This window comes from Muntiacus reevesi, chromosome 2 (assembly GCF_963930625.1).
Source record: "Muntiacus reevesi chromosome 2, mMunRee1.1, whole genome shotgun sequence".
NCBI classification, from domain to species: Eukaryota; Metazoa; Chordata; class Mammalia; order Artiodactyla; family Cervidae; genus Muntiacus; species Muntiacus reevesi.
In genome coordinates, this window is record NC_089250.1 from 139219989 (window position 1) to 139239076 (window position 19088).

A 19088-nucleotide genomic window follows, 5' to 3' on the forward strand; every position below is an offset into this window, starting at 1 on the left:
TTAAAGAGCCTACTGATCAAGGTGAGTCCTTCATTGGAATAACTGATTCTGAAGCTGAATCTCCAATACTTTGGCCACCTGATGCGAAGAGCTGACTCATTGGAAAAGATCGTGATGCTCAGAAAAATTGAGAGCAGGAGGAGAAGGGGGAGACAGAAGGTGAGATGGTTGGATGGCATCATCAACTCAAAGGACATGAGCTTGAGCAAACTCCAGGAAATGGTGAAGGACACAGAAGCCTGGCGCGCCGCAGTCTGAGGGGTTGCAAAGAGTCGGATCTGACTGAGCAACTCAACAACGAACAAGAAGAAGAGAGAGAGAACAGAACTGAGAAAACATTCGAAAAAATAGTAGCTGTAAACATTCCTAGCATAGGAAAAGAAATACTCAGCCAAATCTAGGAAGCACAGAGAGTCCTAGGCAGGATAAAACCCAAGGATGAACACACCAAGACACGTAGTAATCAAACTGACAAAAATTAAAGACAAAGATTAAATATTTAAAAAACAAGGGGAAAAATGACAAAGAGCATACAAGGGAACTCACATAAGTTTATCAGCTGATTTCCCAACAGAATCTCTACAAGCCAGAATGGAATGGCACAATATATTTGAAGTGATGAGAAGGAAGAAGATATAACCAAGAATACTCTACCCATCAAGACTGTCATTCAGATTTAAAGGAGAAATCAAAAGCTTTATGAAGGCAAAAGTTAAGAGAATTCAGCACCACCACTCATTTGCCTTACAACAAATTAAAAAGGAACTTCTCTAGGCAGGAAACACAAGAGAAGGAAGAGACCAATTTATAAAGAATAAACTCAAAACAATTAAGAAAATGGTAATAGGAACATATATTTTGATAATAACCTTACATATAAATGGATAAAATGCACCAGCCTAAAGATAGACTGGGTGGATGAAAGATGAAATATATGCACGTATGCATTTCCACATACCGCATCACTCTACTTAAGCCCCCAAAATGTAATTATTTTATACTGTTAGGTTAATCATGTTTCCATTATGTCTTGCAATTGCAATTATATATTTTTTGTCTGGTTATTAATTGTGAAAACTGATAAACATCTTTCATCATTATGATTATGTGACTAGTGTTCATTTAATACCATTGTGTCATGACTGGTCAACAGAAAATAATAGAACTCTATATCACTAAAATTACCGTTTAATAGAAAAACCTGTAATCACTTTTTCAAATCCAGATGCACATTAGAATTATCTTCAAATTTTTTGAAAAATACAAACGCTTAGATATTGTTTTTTTCTCCGAAGTTCCAGATGTGATTCTAGTGAGCAGCCATGTTTAAAAGTAACTGGATCATATGATAATCTTTTATTTTTATCTAGTTTGTTTCACTTTTCCTCTTTCATATTCAGTGCTCCCATTTCATTTAGTTTATGTTCTCCAATTTCTGTGTCTCTTTTTGTTGTTGTTCTTTCTCAAACCTTTATCAAGTGTACAGAAAAGTTTTCATTTATATATGTATAATACAATATATATATTTTAGAAAACTTATTAATTTTTGCTTAGCTAAAAAATATATGACATTTTGGTTCCACTTGTTTTACTACATATGAATAGAATGCTAGAATTCTAATTTATATTCACTCAAACCTTTGATATATTTCCATTTATTCTGGCATCAAGTATTACTGCTGAAAGTCTAGAAAGCTTATTATCTTAGTGATTTTTTTAAAATTTTGAATGAGGCTTGAAACTGCTAATCCAATTCTGAAAAATAGTAAAGAGATACTATGTTGTTAAAAAAAAAAAAAAACAGGAAATTAATATGTGGTACAGTATTAACTGGGCTTCCCTGGTAGCTCAGCTGGCAAAGATTCTGCCTGCAATTCAGGAGACCCCAGTTCATTCCTGGGTTGAGTAGATCTGCTGGAGATAGGTTACCCACTCCAGTATTGTTACGCTTCCCTGGTGGCTCAGACGGTAGAGAATCTACCAGTGGTGCGGGAGACCTGGGTTTGACACCTGGATTTTGAAGATCCCCTGGAGAAGGGCATGGCAACCCACTCCAGTATTCTTGCCTAGAGAATCCCCATGGACAGAGAGGAGCCTGGTAGGCTACAGTTCGTGGGATCACAAAGCAACTCAGACACGACTGAGCAGCTCAGCAAAACTCAGCACAGCGCAGCCAGTATTAACTAAAGCACAGATTTTGTTCAAATTTCACAAAATTTTATGCTAGTGTCCATTGTTTTTTTTCATACTTCATTCAAGAATCCACATTGTATTTCGTTGCCTTGAGCTGCTTCAGCTGCATGCAGCAAATTCTGCTAAATGCTCTTTTCATTTTTATTCCATTACAAATATTTTCTAATTTTCCTTGTTATGGCTTCTTAGATACACCCATCATTTAAAAGTGGATATTTAATTTCCAGATACCTGGAGTTTTTAAAGTATCCTAGATATTATTTTCTAATTTAGATGCGTCTCTTCAATCACCCTCTGTGCTTTTTCTTTTAACCTTTTTAAGGTTTTCAATGGCTAGGTCAAAGATCTGTCTTGATAAATATCACATTGCACTTGAAAATATGTGGGCTATTTTAAAATATCTTTTGATATTGATTTCTGACATAATCCACAGTGGTAAGAGAGCACACTCTGTATGATTTCAATATCTTTAGACCATGAAATTTTTGCACCTTGTTTTATGTCCCTGGATATGTTCCACTGTCTACTGGTTTATAGTATATGGGTGCTGGTCCTTTATTGGACTGGAACCTGGTGGTCCGGAGTCGACGATAAGAAAGTGAAAGAAGGAAAGAGGCTAATATTCCCTGGGTTATGCAGCCGGCTTTCGCGCTCCAGGGAATCAGCCATAAATAGAGAGATAGAGAAAAAGAAAGAAAGAAAGAAAGACATGGGGACCCAAGCTCTGATGGAGCAAAGGTGTTTTAATCAACATGGCACGGGCCATATATACTGTCTTACAAGGTAGTTATTCTCAGCAAAGATAAAGATTAAAATTCCAGACTTACAAAACACAAGGCAATCCCTATTAAAGAGAGAAGAGGGTATTTATCACCATAATGAGAAACTAACAAAGGAAATGCCTGGATTCCTCAGTCCCGGGAAAGGCATGCCTCTCCTCTTAAGGGTCAGAGGATTCCTGACAGATCCAAAAAAGCACACAAGAAGCCTCCTGTTAAATGCTTTCTGACATATGGGGACTTGAATAGAATTTTTATCCTGTTATATGTGTGAAATGAAGAAGGAAATGGCAACCCACTCCAGTATTCTTGCCTGGAGAATCCCAGGGATGGGAGGTTGGTGGGCTGCTGTCTATGGGGTCACACAGAGTCAGACACAACTGATGCGACTTAGCAGCAGCAGCATTGTGTGAAAATTGTATAAATCTAACTATGTTGAATTGGTTCATAGTGCTTTTCAGATCTACTATATACTTCTTTTCTTTCAAGTCATTCTATTAACTTTTGAGAATTTGATATTGAAGTTCCAACTAAAAACCTTAATTTATCTACTTAAAAAAATAATTCCAATACACAATGAAGCTATATGCAAATTTGATCTATATTTTCCGTGTTGCCTGTAAATGTGATAACATACTTTCATAATTTAAAGGATTAAAAACATTGAAAAATTTAAAAAATAGATAACTAACTAGAACTTACTGTATAGCACAGGGTGTCTACTTAATATTCTATAATTGTCTATATGGGAAAATAATCTAAAGGATAAAAAGAGTGGATATATATATATGTATATGTATAACCTATTCACTTTACTGTATACTTGAAACTAGCATTTGTAAATCAAGTATATACCAATAAACTTTTTTAATTTGGTAATAAATAAATAAATTAAAATGGCATAGAATATACTGATAGTCTTCAAAGTCATAAATTTGCAACTGATCATTGACTTGAATCCAGAGTTTTGAGCTGTTTTTTGGCATCAAACTTTATTTCAGTGGTTCTCAATCCTGACTGCACATGGGAATTTTTTTTTTTAATTATCAAACATGGATCCCAGCCCAGTACAAGTAAGTGACAATCTCCAAAGTCATTACTGGACAGAGGAAAAACAAGATTAAAGGACACTTTAATTTTATCTTTATCAGTGGCCAAAGTCCACTTAGAATAGAGTATAAAGTGGATGTGATTGACTGATATCTTTAGTTCTCAGAGAGACCAGTGTTGAATCAGCAGGAACTTAAGTTTCAGGCTCACAGTCGTCTGAGTGAGAAGAGACAACATCAATGGATCTGGCTGTGGCCCTGGTGCTCTGTCTCTGCTCTCTGCTTCTCCTGTCACTCTGGAAACAGAGCTCTGGGAAAGGGAAGCTCCCGCCAGGCCCCACTCCTCTCCCGATTCTTGGAAACATCCTACAGTTAGATATTAAGAATATCAGCAAATCTTTAACCAAAGTAAGTAGACTTTATGCTCCTCCAGTGGCATGAAAAGGGTAAGTAAATTAAGTCCAGTTTTAAAAATCATATATATTTCTCTGGGCACATTGTTGTTTTTCTATTACTTTTTTATTTGTATTTATTTATTTTTGAGTGCATTGCGTCTTCTTTGCTGTGCACAAGCTTTCTTGAGCTGTGGCAGATTGGAGCTACTCTCTAATCACGGTGCACAGGCTTCTCATTGTGGTGGTTTCTCTTGTTGCGGAGCATGGGTTCTAGGGCACATGGACTCAGGAGTTGTGGAAAACAGGCTTAGTTGCCCTGTGACATAAGGAATCTTTCTGCACCAGGGATTGAACTTTCATCAGCAGGTGAATTCTTAACCACTGAACCACCAGGGAAGCCCTGGGCATGTTGTTAAAACAGATCAGCAAATTACTCCCTGTAAATTCTGGTATTTCTATTGCCTTTTCTGGCCTGTCATTGTCATAAGTAGAGAAACGAAGTAATGTGTTTTGTGAGCAGAGAAATATTTGTCTTTGCACATGTAATAGAATCAAAATAATAAAGTGGCAAAAGCTGCAAGTGTTACTTCCCTTCTTTGTTTTACAGCCACTTGCTGTGATTTGGGACTGAAAGTAAATGATAAGTGTTTTGCGATTAGAGGTTTCCTTGCAGAAGTCTTTTACTATATAAACTATGTGTTTTGTTCAGATGGCCATGAAAATAGAATTTTTATGAAGAAGTACATTGTGCTTGGTGTTAAGGAAATAGCTCTGCATTCAGCACAAGCTTGAGTGAATGAGAGAAAGAAGTCACCAGTCAGGGTCCCACTGGGGGCAGCAGCACTTGTTTGGATTCTGCAGGAAGCTCCTGTCTGTACCCTATAAATACTGCAGGATGGAAGATATTGTTCCTCCATGAGATATGCATCTCCTGACGCTACCTCTATGATGCTTCGTGACACCAGTGGATCTCAAACTAAGCTGGGCATTAGAGTTATCTGAATTCATTTTTTTAAAATATGGAATTCTAGTATTCATCATAGGGCTAGGGAATATGAATTCCATTGGAAGAACCCTACATGTGGTTCTGAAGCACTCAGCTAGGTGATGGTTTAAAGGTGGGCCTCAGGGATTGATGCATTGCTCCTTAAGGATCATACAGTGAATAAGAGTTTCAAATTTAAATCTTCTATGTAGTAGCCACGGGATGCTGGAAAGAAAATGGAATTCTCCAACCTGTTTCCTTATTTATTGCTGTTGTTGTTGTTCAGTTGCTCAGTCGTGTGTGACTATTTCCTACCCTGTGGACTGCAGCATGCCAGGCTTCCCTGTCCATCACCATCTGCCATAGCTTGCTCAAACTCATGTCCATTGAGTCAGTGATGCTATCCAACCATTTGTCCTCTGTCATCCCCTTTTCCTCCTGCCTTCAATCTTTCCCAGCATCAGGATTTTTCAAATGAGTCACCTCGTTGCATCAGGTGGCCAAAGCATTGGAGCTTCAGCTTCAGCATCAGTCCTTCCAATGAATATTCAGGGTTGATTTCATTTAGGATTGACTCATTTGATCTTGCAATCCAAGGGACTCTGAAAAGTCTTCTACAACACTACAATTCAAAAGCATCAATTCTTCAGCTCTCAACCTTCTTTATGGTCCAAGTCTCACATCCATACATAACTACTGGAAAAACCATAGCTTTGACTAGATGAACTTTTGTCATCAGAGTAATGCCTCTGCTTTTTAATATGCTGTCTAGGTTGGTCATAGCTTTTCTTCCAAGGAGCAAGGGCCTTTTAATTTCATTGCTGCAGTCACCATCTGCAGTGATTTTGGAGCCCAAAAAAATAAAATCTGTCATTGTTTCCATCGTTTCCCCATCTATTTGCCATGAAGTGGTGGAACTGGATGCCATGATCTTAGTTTTCTGAATGTTGAGTTTTAATCCAGCTTTTTCACTCTCCTCTTTCACTTTCATCAAGAGGCTCTTTAGTTCCTCTTCACTTTCTGCCATAAAGGTGGTGTTATCTGCATATCTGAGGTTATTGATATTTCTCCTGACAATCTTGATTCCAGCTTGTGCTTCATCCAGCCCGGCATTTCTCATGATGTGCTCCTTATTTATAAGCTGGGCAAATAAACCTGCTGAAGGTGCTGATATGAGAATTAATTGTAATCTGGGTACCAGGTACGTGGGCCATTGCCTCAAATAACAGATGGAAATGGAAACAGTAACAAATACCTTCATACTTATGTATTAAATTCAGAAATATTTAGGATGTATGTGGCAGAATGAAAGCATAATAGTAAGATAATAATACATTCTGCCTTGGGCACAATATAGTTTCAAATACTGACTTATTTTGCTATTATGTGCACCTCTCTTTACAGCTCTCAAAAGTCTACGGCCCTGTGTTCACTGTGTATTTTGGCATGAAGCCCACCGTGGTCTTGCATGGATATGAAGCAGTGAAAGAAGCCCTGATTGATCTGGGAGAGGAGTTTTCTGGAAGAGGCTTATTTCCACTGGCTGAAAGAGCTAATATAGGAAATGGTATGTATTAAGCATTGGCAATGGGAGTGAGCAGGATGGAAACAGGAACTTGAAGAGCTTTCCAGCAGAACTTGGTCCATGTGGGAGGCTTCCAAGTGTCAGCTTACTTCTCCTTCCCTTGGACCTCCCTCCTTGTTTCTGTTTCTCCTCCTGGTAGGAATCCTTTTCAGCAATGGGAAGACATGGAAGGAGATGCGGCGCTTCTCCCTCATGACCCTAAGAAATTTTGGGATGGGGAAGAGGAGCATTGAGGACCGAGTTCAAGAGGAAGCCCGCTGCCTGGTGGAGGAGTTGAGAAAAACCAATGGTGAGCAACTCTATGCTCTGTAATAGCTCTATCCTTAATAGTCTTCGCTCTCTCATATGTGTTTACTTAATTGAACTATATTCTTATATTCAGTCTCACAGACACATCTGACAGTTATTCCAGGACCCAGGCTTGAAGTTCTGGCCAATAGTTACATCATTTATTTCAGTCCATTAGGAATATCTATCTCAGTGCAATTCTCCTCAATCGTGAGTTCTCTGTAAAGGCATGAGTGCATGCTAAGTCCCTTCAGTCATGTCCGACTCTTTCTGACCTTATGGACTGTAGCCCACTAGGCTCCTTTACCCATAGGATTCTCCTTGCAAGAATACTGGAGTGTGTTGCTGCCCTCTCCTCCAGAGGATCTTCCCAACCCAGGGATCGAACCTGTGTTCGATCTATTACATCCATCGATGTATTAAGTCTCCTGCATTGGCAGGCAGGCTCTTTACCACTAGCTCCATCTGGGAAGCCCTCTCTGTAAAGGCAACACTATTTAAAGATATCAGCATCAATTATTTCTTGCTACTCAATACTCACAATATTTATGCTTTGAAAAAAATATATGCTACACATATTCAGCACAATACACCAAACCAAGTGATTAATATGAAATGTTTTATTTAACTAGATTTCAACCTAATCAATACCTGTTTACCCTATCTTCTCTAACTAGAATTTGACTCTGTTTTCATTTTACCAAACTTTGCTCCATCATTATTGGATTTTGATAACAAATTTATGGTAATTATTTACTTCCCACTGCCAGGCACAAAGTGTTTGTCATAATGACTCTGATTTTTCAGCTTGTATTACAAATTACACTATTTTAATTTTTTTCTTCAGAGTTAAAGACTGGAAATCAGATTTCATGTGAATCACATATAGATGAAATTTCCCAAAGTTTTCAAAATCACCCTCTACCTATAAAGTAAAATAAACTTTATTTCAACCTTACAAGCCTGGACTGTAAAGGAGCTTGGCATAGGAACCACTAAGTATACATTTTCCTTTTGTTCCATGCCCTAATATTTCTTTGCAACACTTAAAAAAAAATTTATAGTAAATAACATAAAACATGAGATCTATCCTCTTAACATATTACGGTGTGCAGGACAGTATTATTAACTATAATCACACAGTAGGCCTCTAGAACTTTCATCCTTCATGACTGATACTCTCTACCCACTGAACTCTCCATTTCCTTTCCCTGAAGCCTTGCTAACCAGCAATCTACTTTCTACTTCTGTGAGTTTGACTTCTTTGGCTACTTCATCTAAGTGGAATCATGCAACATTGCTGAGACCAGCACAGAACTTGATGATTAGTGATGTTAGCATCACCTTAGATACCTATTGACCAATCTTCTTTATTTTTTTAAATGAACACAAGTTAAAAATGTTACATAACTCATTAATGAGGAAATAATTTACAAGTAACAGAGTGTTCCAACCAGGTTATACGACAAGGGTGGAAAAGTACAAATTTATTTAGAGTGAAAAAATGTTGATATGAATGTGCAAATGAAGACAAAACTAGCTAGGAAAGTCAACTGAATCTCTACAGAACAGAGTTTGTATGTTTAGAGACAAGAATTATTTTGTGTCACTATCTATTGTTGAAAATTGAAAAAGTTGCAAAATATCTCCCATTATACAAAAGGGTGAACTATATAGATAGTGCATACTTTTCTACTGAACCATACATTTTCCCTATGTGGTAACTGTAACTACACCTACATATCCAGGTTTTTAAAAAACCAACTTCCTGAATGGATGTGGTCTACACTCAATATTTCCCCCCAGCTTCATTGAGATATAATTGATACTGTGTGAGTTTAAAGTATATAATATGTTGATTTTATATGCTCATATATTGCAATAGATTACTACCATAGCATTGTCTAGCATCTCCATCAAGTCCCATAATTACCTTTCTTTAGAGAACACATAAAAACTAATTTCTCAGCAATTTTTAGGTATGTAATATGGCTATGTTAACTCTACTAATATTGTTGTACATTAGGTTCCCCAGAACTGATTCATTTTCTAACTGGATATCTGTACTCTTTGAGTGACATCTCCTTATTTCCCTAACCTCCTGCCCCCTAGAAACCATCCTTCTACTCTGTTTCTATGTGTTAGTTTTTGTTGTTTTTTTTTTTAGATTCCACATATAAGTGATTTCATATAGTATTTGTCTTGTCTGTCTTATTTTACTCAGTATAATATCCTCACTATCCATTCAGTGGTAGCAAATACAAGGATTTACTTCCTCTCATGGCTGAATAGTATTCCATTGTGTGTGTGTATGTATATATCACTCAAGTGCTGCACTTAAAGTGATACACAGTAGACACTTGAACAACATGGGTTTGAACTCATTGGTCCACTGATATGTGAATATTTTCCGGTAAGTACTTGCTACAATACCACATGATTCATGCTTGGTTGGAGCCTGGAATATGCAACTGCAGATGTGGAAGGTCAACTGTAAAGTTATAAATGGACTTTCAACTGTGGTCGGGTGGGATGGGGGTCAGTGCTCCATCCACGTGTTGTTCAAGGGTCAACTCTCTGTGTGTATATTTATTTTTTCTTTATCCATTCAACAGTTGGTAGAGACTTAGTTTGTCTCCGTATCTTAGATATTGTGAAAAATGCTGCAATAAACATGAAGTACAGAAACCTCTATGATATTCTGTTTTCATTTCATTCAGAAGTAGCAATGCTGGATCATATGGTAGTTCGATTTTTAATATATAGAGGAACTTCCACACTGTTTTACATAGTGACTGTAGAAGTTTGCATTCACACCAATAGTGTTTAAATGTTCCCTTTTCTCCACATCCCAGTCAACTCTTGTTATTTCTTGACTTTTGATGGCAACCATTCTAATGTGTGTTTTGTGGTTTTGATCTCCATTTTCCTGACAAATGGTAATGTTGAGAACCTTTTATGCACTTGTTGGCCATTTTCATGTCTTTTGGGAGAAATGTCTGTTCAGTTCTGTCCACTTTTAACCAGGTTGCTTTTCTTTTTATTGTGTTCTATGAGTTCGCTACATATTTTGGATATTAACTCCTTATAAGAAATATGGTTTGCAAACATTTTCTCATATTTTGTAGATTTTCTTTCATACTTATTTTGCTGTGCAGAAAAGCTTTTTACTTTGATGTAGTCCCATTAGTTTACTTTTGATTTTATTGTTTGTGCTTTTGGTGTCACATTAAAAAAATCACATTGCCAAAACCATTCTCAAGGAGTGTTTTCTCTAAGTTTTATTCTAGTAGTTTTATGCTTTCAGGTCTTCCATTGAAGTCTTTAATCCACTTAAAGTTAACTTTTGTGAGTGGTAAAGATAGGGATCCTCTTTCATTCTTTTGCATGTGAATTTGTAGTTTTCCTAACACTATTTATTGAAGAGACTATCCTTCTCCATTGAGCATTCTTGGCTCCCTTGTCAAATATTAGTTGATAATATATGTATGGGTTTGTTGTTGGGCTCTGAATTCTGTTGCATTGGTTTATGTGTTTGTTTTTATGCCAGTACAATATTCTTTTGATATCTTAGCTTTGTAATATGATTTGAAATCAGAAATTTTAATTTGTTCAGCATTTTTCATTCTTCTTGGAATTTCTTTGGGTATTTGGGGTCTTTTTGTAATTACATGTGGATTTTTAGAATTATTTTTTGTATTTCTGTAAGAAATGCCATTAGAATTTGATAGAATTTGATAGAATTACAATGACTCTACAGACAGCTTTGGATATTATCACAAAATAATAGTATTAATACTTCTGATTCATGGACACTAAATAGTTTTTCACTTATTCATGCCTTATTTAATTATTTTCATCAGTGTCTTTGAGATATCAGTATACAACACTTTTATTTCATTGGTTAAATTTATTCCTAAGCATTTAATCATTTTATTGTGAGAAAAATGGTATTGTTTTCTTTATTTCTTTTTCAGACAGTTTGTTTTTAATGTACAGAAATGCAAATCATTTTTTATGTTGACTTCATATCCTGCAACTTTACTGAATTCACTGATTAGTTCTAACAATTTTTAATAGGGTCTTCAGGGTTTTCCATATATAAGGTCATTGCATGTGCAAACAGACTTTTTTACTTCTTCCTTTTCCTTTGCGTGTGTATGCACGCTCAGTCGTGTCTAACTCTACAACCCTACAGTCTGTAGCCCATCAGTCTTTTCTGCCCATGTTATTTTCCAAGCAAAAATACTGGAGTGGGTTGCCACTAAGAGACTGCTGGGGTTAGGATTCCAGTACTATATTCAATAGGAGTGGTAAGAGTGGGCATTCTTAATGTTCTTGATTCTAGAGGAAAAGCTTTTGATGTGTCACCTTTGAGTACAATGTTAACTGTGGGGTTTTCATAGATCACTTTCAGTTGCCATGTCTCATTTTTTATGTTGACTTTATATCCTACAATTTTATTGAATTAACTGATTAGTTTTAAGTTTTTAGTAGGGTCTTTAGGGCTTTCCATATATAAGACGTAAGATGTGCAAGCAGACAGTTCTTACTGCTTCCTTTTCCTTTGGACACTTTTTATTTTTTTTTACTGAGAGATAGCTGTGGCCTGGACCCCCAGTACTATGTTGAATAGGAGTGGTAAGAGGAGGCAATCTTATATTTTTCCTGATCCTAGAGGAAAAGCCTCAGACTGTCACCTTTGAGTATGATGTTAACTGTAGGTTTGTCATATATCACTTTATTATGTTGAGTAATATAGAAGTGTTTTTATCAAGAAAGAATTTCTAGTTTTGTCAAATGCTTTTTCCACATCTATTGTGTTGATTTTTGCTTTTCATTTTAATAATGTGGTATATCGCATTGATAAATTTGCATATGTTCAAAAGAGTTTGAGAAGGATTGGCAATGTTTCTAATCCTTAAATGTTTGTGGAATTCACCAGTAAAACCATCTGGTTCTAGGCTTTTTTTGTTGTTGGGTTTTGATTACTGATTTGACAACATTATCATTTTTGGTTTGTGAGATTTTCTGTTTCTTCATGATTCAGTCCCAACAGCTTGTCTATCCATTTCTTCTATGCTATACAGTTTGTTGATGTCATAGTAGTTGCTTCAACTTTTTGTGTATTTCTGTGGTATCAGTTGTAACATCTCATCTTCACTTCTGATTGTTTTTCATTTGAATTTTCTCTTTTTTAACTAAAAATTTTTAAATAGCACTTGATATTTGGAGTGAGACTTTCTTGTACACCTTTTCATCCATTTATTTGTTTGTTGTGTTTTGGCTGCGTGGCATGTGGGATCTTTGTTCCCTGACCAAGGATCAAACACATGCCCCCTGTATCGGAAGTGTAGAGCCTCAACCACTGGACTGCCAGGGAAGTCCCTGCCCTCTCTCTCCTGTTTTTTTTTTAGATAATCTAGGTAAAGGTTTGTCAGTTTATCTTTGAATTTCTATACTAGAGGTAATGGTGGTTTATGCACCACCTCTACATTACTGTGGGATTCTGGATTGGTCTATATATTTACCTATATCAGCAAGCTTTATACTTTTGTGCTATGTGTTGCTGTTCAGTGCCCTATTGTTTCAACTTTAATGACACGTTTTAGTATTTCTTGTAAGACATGTCTACTGGTGATGAACACCTTCAGCTTTTATTTGTCCTTTATTGGAGAATTGTTTTGCTAGATATGTTAAGAGTTTTCTTTGTTGACATTTTTTTTTCTTTTTACTGTATCATCCCACTCATTTCTGACCTGCAACATCTCTGCTTAGAAACCTGTTGTTAGTTAGTTGTATGATGCTTCTGTTTTAAGGGACTATTTCCTTGCTACTATCACACTTCTTTCTATCTTTGACTTTTGGCAATTTGATTCTAATGTATTTCAAAGTGGATTCTTTTGTTCATCCTAGTTAGAGTGTGTTGGCCTTCTAGAATCTGAGTGTCAGTTTTCCCCCTAATATGGAAAGTTTTTGCCACTATTTCTTCAAATAAGCTTTCTATCCCTTTCTATCTCTTCCCCATAATATGCATATTGATATAATTATTGGTGTTCTGTAAGTTCCTTAGGATTTCTTCATTCTTTTTCATATTTTTCCTTTTTAATCTTCCGATTAAATAATATGAGCACGGGCTTAGTAGCTCTGAGGCATATGGAATCTTAGTTTCCCAACTGGGAATGGAACCCAAGTCTCCTGCATGTGAAGGCAGATTCTTAACCATTGGACTACCAGGGAAGTCCTTGTTTGATTCTTTTTTGTGTTGTGTTTTGTCTCTTTGTTGACAGTCTTATTTTGTTCATGAATCATCCTCTTGAACTGATGAAGCATCTTTATTAAAAAATTCTTTGTTCATATAAGTAATATCTCCATTTCTTTAGGATCAGTTTCCAGAGATTTATTTTCTACCTTTGAGCCATGTTTCCTGCTTCTTTTTGTATTTTGTGGCTTCCTGTTGAAATCTATGATTTTGAAAAAATAATTGCCAACCCTCCCAGTCTTTTTTTTTTTAATGAGTAGTTCACAGCTGATTTGCCTTCTTTTTTAATTATTTAAATTTAATTAATTTATTTTTAATTGGAGGATAATTGCTTTACATTATTGTGGCTCAATATTTATATAAGGCAAAACTCTCACCAGGTATCTTGGCTAGGGCTTCTGGGAGCCTCTGAAATCTTTTACTTTTGAAAATGAAGATGCAACTTCTCTGGCCTTGAGTGTAAAATTTCACAATTAGTGAAGCTTGCCAAATTCATTTCAGGTAACCTCTTGTTCCCTTTGTTGTCTGTCTGCAGCAAGTTCCCCCTTAATACCCTGAATCAGATGAGACAGATATCATTCCCTTGGGTAGCCCTGCAAAAAGCCTGAGCCCCAGATGCAAGTTCTACTCCTCTACCATCCCCTTCAAGAAAAAGCCTGAAGTGGTTCACTTTCTCTAGATTGTGCCAAGCCATGCTGGCCATAATAAACCACTATCCTCACTTTCCTTTATTCTCAGTGGTCCCAGACATCCATACAATCCTTGTTCTGAGAACACCCCAAGTTAGTTAAGATAGACACCATTTCCTAAAGAAGCCCCTGAAAAGTCAGTTCATTTGGATGCATGCTTCATCCTTCTGTTTCCTGCAATGGAGTAGTCACCACCTTGGCCATTCTCTTCCAGCATCGGGTTGTGCCAGGTTTGGGGAGTTGCTAATACAGGAAAAATGAAATTTCACTTTTTTAAGTTTTAATGTGGCTGTTCTTAGCTGTATACTCATCTATTCTGCCACGGAGCTAGCATCTTTTAATTTTGCAGCTGCAGTCACTGATTTTGGAGCCAAAATTATGAAATCTGACACTGTGTCCACTTTGTGCCAGTCTATTTGCCATGAAGAGATAGGATCACATGCCATGATCTTAGTTTTTTGAACGTTCAGTTTTAAGCCAGCTTTTTTCACTCTCCTCTTTCACCTTCACCAAGAATCTCTTTAGTTCTTCTTCACTTTCTGTCATTAAAGTAGTATCATCAACACTGAATATGCTTTGGAAGGACTGATGCTGAAGCTGAAGCTCCAATACTTTGGCCAACCAGATGCAAAGAGTTGACTCATTGGAAAAGACCCTGATGCTGGGAAAAATTGAGGGCAAGGGGTGACAGAGGATAAGACTATTGAATGATATCATTGACTCAATGAACATGAGCTTGAGCAAAGTTAGGGAGGTAGTGATGGACAGAAGTCTGGCGTGCTGCAGTTCGTGAGGTCACACAGAGACAGACATGAATTAGTGACTGAACAATAACAAAAATTCATATTTTAGACAAGAAACCCATTTTATAAAAAGCTATTTTTTTGTTCTCATTTCTTTTATTTGCTTTTTGTTGGAGGATTTTTGCTTTACAATGTTGTGGTGGCCAACACTGTTCTTTCTGTTTTGATTCTAGAGATGATTCTTTCAGCTATTAATTATATAAAGCATTTTGAGGTTCTCACTATTCTCTTTTTTTCTTTATCAGTGCTTTATTTTCTACAGGCTTTGCAAACAGATAATATTCAGCGCTGATAAGTTTAGGTTATAAAATGATATAAAAATAGTCTTTTAAATTGTTTTCTTTTTTTTTTTTTTCCTTCAACTTAACAGTCCCCTTGGGTGAAAAGAGTACAAGTTAAGGCAGTGGATTTAAATTGAATTTTTTGTCAAAAAACCATTATTTACAAAGTTAGGGTGAAATGATCTACTCAGGTTAAGGTAAAAGTGATGTGTTGATTTTATGCATGTGGAATACTTTGCTGTTAAGGGAAATAGCAGGAAAAATATTGCCTTGTGAAAATGAAAGTCACTCAGTCATGTCCAACTCTTTGCAACCCCATGGACTATCCATGGAATTCTCCAGGCCAGAATACTGGAGTGGGTAGCCTTTTTCTTCTCCAGTGGATCTTCCCAACTCAGGGATCGAACCCAGGTCTCATACACTGCAGGCAGATTCTTTACCAGCTGAGCCACAAGGAAGCCCAAAATATTGCTTTAGAGTTTCTAAAATTACCTTTACCTGTTATCTTAAATACAAATGTCTCGTGTATGTTTTAATGACATGTTTAAATTGTTTGTTATTCTTTAGGGTTGCCCTGTGACCCCACTTTCATCCTGGGCTGTGCTCCCTGCAATGTGATCTGCTCCATTATTTTCCAGAACCGTTTTGATTATAAAGATCCGATTTTTCTAGATCTAATGGAAAGATTGAACGAAATCCTCAGGATTCTGAGCTCTCCATGGGTTCAGGTGAGGTCAAGGTCCTTTCTTCTCCGGGAATCATTTCTGCTCTTTTCTCCATGAGTTCCAGATACACCAAGCTGCGAGGTGAATGTGTGAACAGCACAGTCCTGCCCAGAGCTGAGAATCACAGAGTGCTCATCTGGGGACGATGGTGGAGCCCTTTAAAAATAGACAGGAAAATTCATGCCCAGAATACAGAATTGTAATTCAATCCTATTGACACTGTTCAGTGGTTTTCCCACCAATTTCCAAAACTACTTTCCATAAACTATTTTGGTAGCTTCCTGAAAGCATGCCTACAGCAGTAGAAGGACTTCCATGTCCTGGAAAGCCTTCCATTGCCCACAAGTCTTGTCACCCAGTCACCACAAAAGGACTTCTTCAGCACATTAAGTTGGCAGAAATATCTGTGTTTGGAAAGGAAAAGAATGTCTCTTTCAAGGGGGGAGAGTGCTGCCAGGGGACACTGACAAGGACAGGAATGTTTGGTTCTGTAATTGGCATCTTAACTGACAAGGTAATTGCTTTGGGGATGATAAAGGGGATTGGGGTTTTTTGGTGCAGGAACCACAAACCCACATCACAGGTGTACCTTTGCTGAGCTGACATGTTCTGCCCTCTACCTAAAAGACAATGATGTGAACTTGCAGAGGTCACTTAATTGCTCTGGGGGCCAGTGACTTTATCACATTGAGTTAAATTTCATGGTTTTTAGTATTTTTTCAGTCCTGAAACATGATCTTATGTTTGAGTCTATGAAACGGCAGTAGAAACATCAGGGACCAGCTCTGGACTGGATATCAGGTTGTCCAAACTCTCTTAACCTCTGCTGTTTGTCATCTACAAAATGCGAGTCATAGTATTTCATGCCATCCCATAGAAGGGAAGAGTTGATATAAGAAAATGAGATAATTTTTATAACAGTTCTTTTATGCTATACATATATGATTATAGGAAATGATTATCATCTTTGATTCCTGGTCAGAATGTTCTCCCTCATAGACATCTATCAGTATAGCAAATTATGTACCTGTAAGGTAAGAATTTCCCTCAATACAGAGATCATATTATATTAATACTTATAATACCATTTCTGACCAGGGTTTGGCATATGGTATAGAAGTATTATTAAAGTGATCTTTATTTAATAAACAGTTGTTTCTCTCCTAGGTTTGCAATAATTTCCCTGCACTCATTAATTATTTACCAGGAAGTCATAACAAAGTACTTAAAAATGTTGCGAATTTAAAAAGCTATGTGTTGGAGAAAGCAATGGAACACAAAGCATCCCTGGATATTAACAACCCTCGGGACTATATTGATTGTTTCCTAATCAGAATGGAGCAGGTAAAGTGTTAATGACAGTTCAGTTATCTGATTGTTGTGCATTCTGTGGTTCATTGACTAGTTCTGTATTTACCAGACTTATTTTAATGGTCAGGGAAGCAATGCTGTCAAGCATTTTAAATACCTATTGTGTGCATGATAAGTAGAAAAATTGATCCTGCTCTTTATGGACTAAGAATCTACCCAAAGAGAGATAGAATGACACTTCAGGTGAAATGTAAACAATTACAAACACGTTGTTGTTTATTTGCTAAGTTGTGTCCAATTATTTTGAGAAAATACAAAATATCATGTTGTAATGTGAAGATGATCATGGTAATTGCACACACTGTGTGAGGGAATGGAAAAGAATGGCTTAAGGCAGGTGGCCTTCCTGTATGTCCAGTGGTTGGAAATATAGTAATATATTTGCATTGAAAGACAGGGGAGGGAATTTCAGATGGGTGTATGCTGTATTCAGCAGTGCAGAGAAGTGTGATTGGAAAGAGTAGGTGGATAGAAGAGTGAAACCTTAATTGAGTGTAAAGTAAAATGGATTGACAGAGATATGGAGTTGGAAGTTGGTGTCTGTGAGCATGATTTGTGGAAAAGACTGTTTTTCCCACATGAGTCATTTTGACATCCTTGTTAGAAATTAGTTGACTCAAAATGTGGGGGTTTATTTGTGTAATCTCAATTCTATTTCGATAATCTCTGTCAGTCCTTATGTCAGTATCACATCATCTGGCGGTCTTAATTATTAGCTTTGTAGTTAGTTTTGAAATTGAAACATCCTTTAACTTTGTTGTTCTTTCTAAAGATTCTTTTGGCTTTAGTGATCTCTTAAATTTCCACGTGTATATTAGAATAAACTTGTCAATTTATACCAAGAAGGCAGTAGTGATTTTTATAGGGATTGCAAAATTTTAGTGAGCCTATGCCTCTGGACTGTTAATTTCATGTGTGTTCCTCAGTGTTTTTCTCCCTCCTTAGATTGGACAGGAAAGCGAGAGTGGGCCAGAGCTGGGAATCTCACTTCTCCCACAGCTAGAGCTAGCTGAATGGGATATTTCTCTACTCTCAGGTCAGTTAGTGTCTGATAAAACCCCAGCAGGTGAGGCTCTGGTTAACTAGCTTCTCTTGAGGACAGGCCTTCTTAAGACTGTATTTGGCTACTCAATCTTGCAATATCTTTTTTCTTCTTTCACATTCAACATATTTATATATTTAGGTCTTAAGTGACTTTCTTGTAGACAATGTAGATTTTTATTTCTAGTTTGAGGAATTAATATAATAAACATATAACATATTAGCTTTAGACGTACAACATAAAGATTCAATATATGCATGTATTGCAAAATAATCACCACAATAAGTCTAATTAACATCCATCTCACATATAATTGCATTTTTTTTCTTGTGATAAGAATTTTTAAGATTTACCTTCCCAGCAACTTGCAAATTTACAATACAGTATTAACTATAGTTATCATGCTGTATTGCACATCCTTAGGACTTATTTATATTTTACAACTGGAAGTTTGTACTTTTTGACCACGTTCATTTATTTTCACCCCTCTTCATCTCTGATAGCCACCAATGTGTTCTCTGCGTTTATGAGTTCAGGTTTTTATTTTATAGTCCACATATGTGTGCATGCTCAATCGCTCAGTTGTATCCGACTCTTTGTGACTCCATGGACTGTAGCCACGAAGCTCCTCTGTCCATGCG

At 36.7% G+C, this 19088-nt stretch overlaps 1 protein-coding gene across 2 annotated transcripts in view; it reads left to right on the top strand.

Annotated features, from left to right (window-relative positions):
* The first annotated feature begins 4261 nt into the window (after positions 1 to 4261).
* Positions 4262 to 19088, top strand: part of LOC136158246 (cytochrome P450 2C19-like) — a 28133-nt gene continuing 13306 nt past the window's right edge. Inside the window, exons 1-5 of one of the 2 annotated variants that reach the window (XM_065920035.1) lie at positions 4262 to 4429; positions 6806 to 6968; positions 7126 to 7275; positions 15877 to 16037; positions 17202 to 17378. In XM_065920035.1, the coding sequence (XP_065776107.1) occupies positions 4262 to 4429; positions 6806 to 6968; positions 7126 to 7275; positions 15877 to 16037; positions 17202 to 17378 (819 nt within the window). The remainder of the gene's footprint in view (positions 4430 to 6805; positions 6969 to 7125; positions 7276 to 15876; positions 16038 to 17201; positions 17379 to 19088) is intronic. The other variant, XM_065920036.1, reaches the window with a different exon arrangement.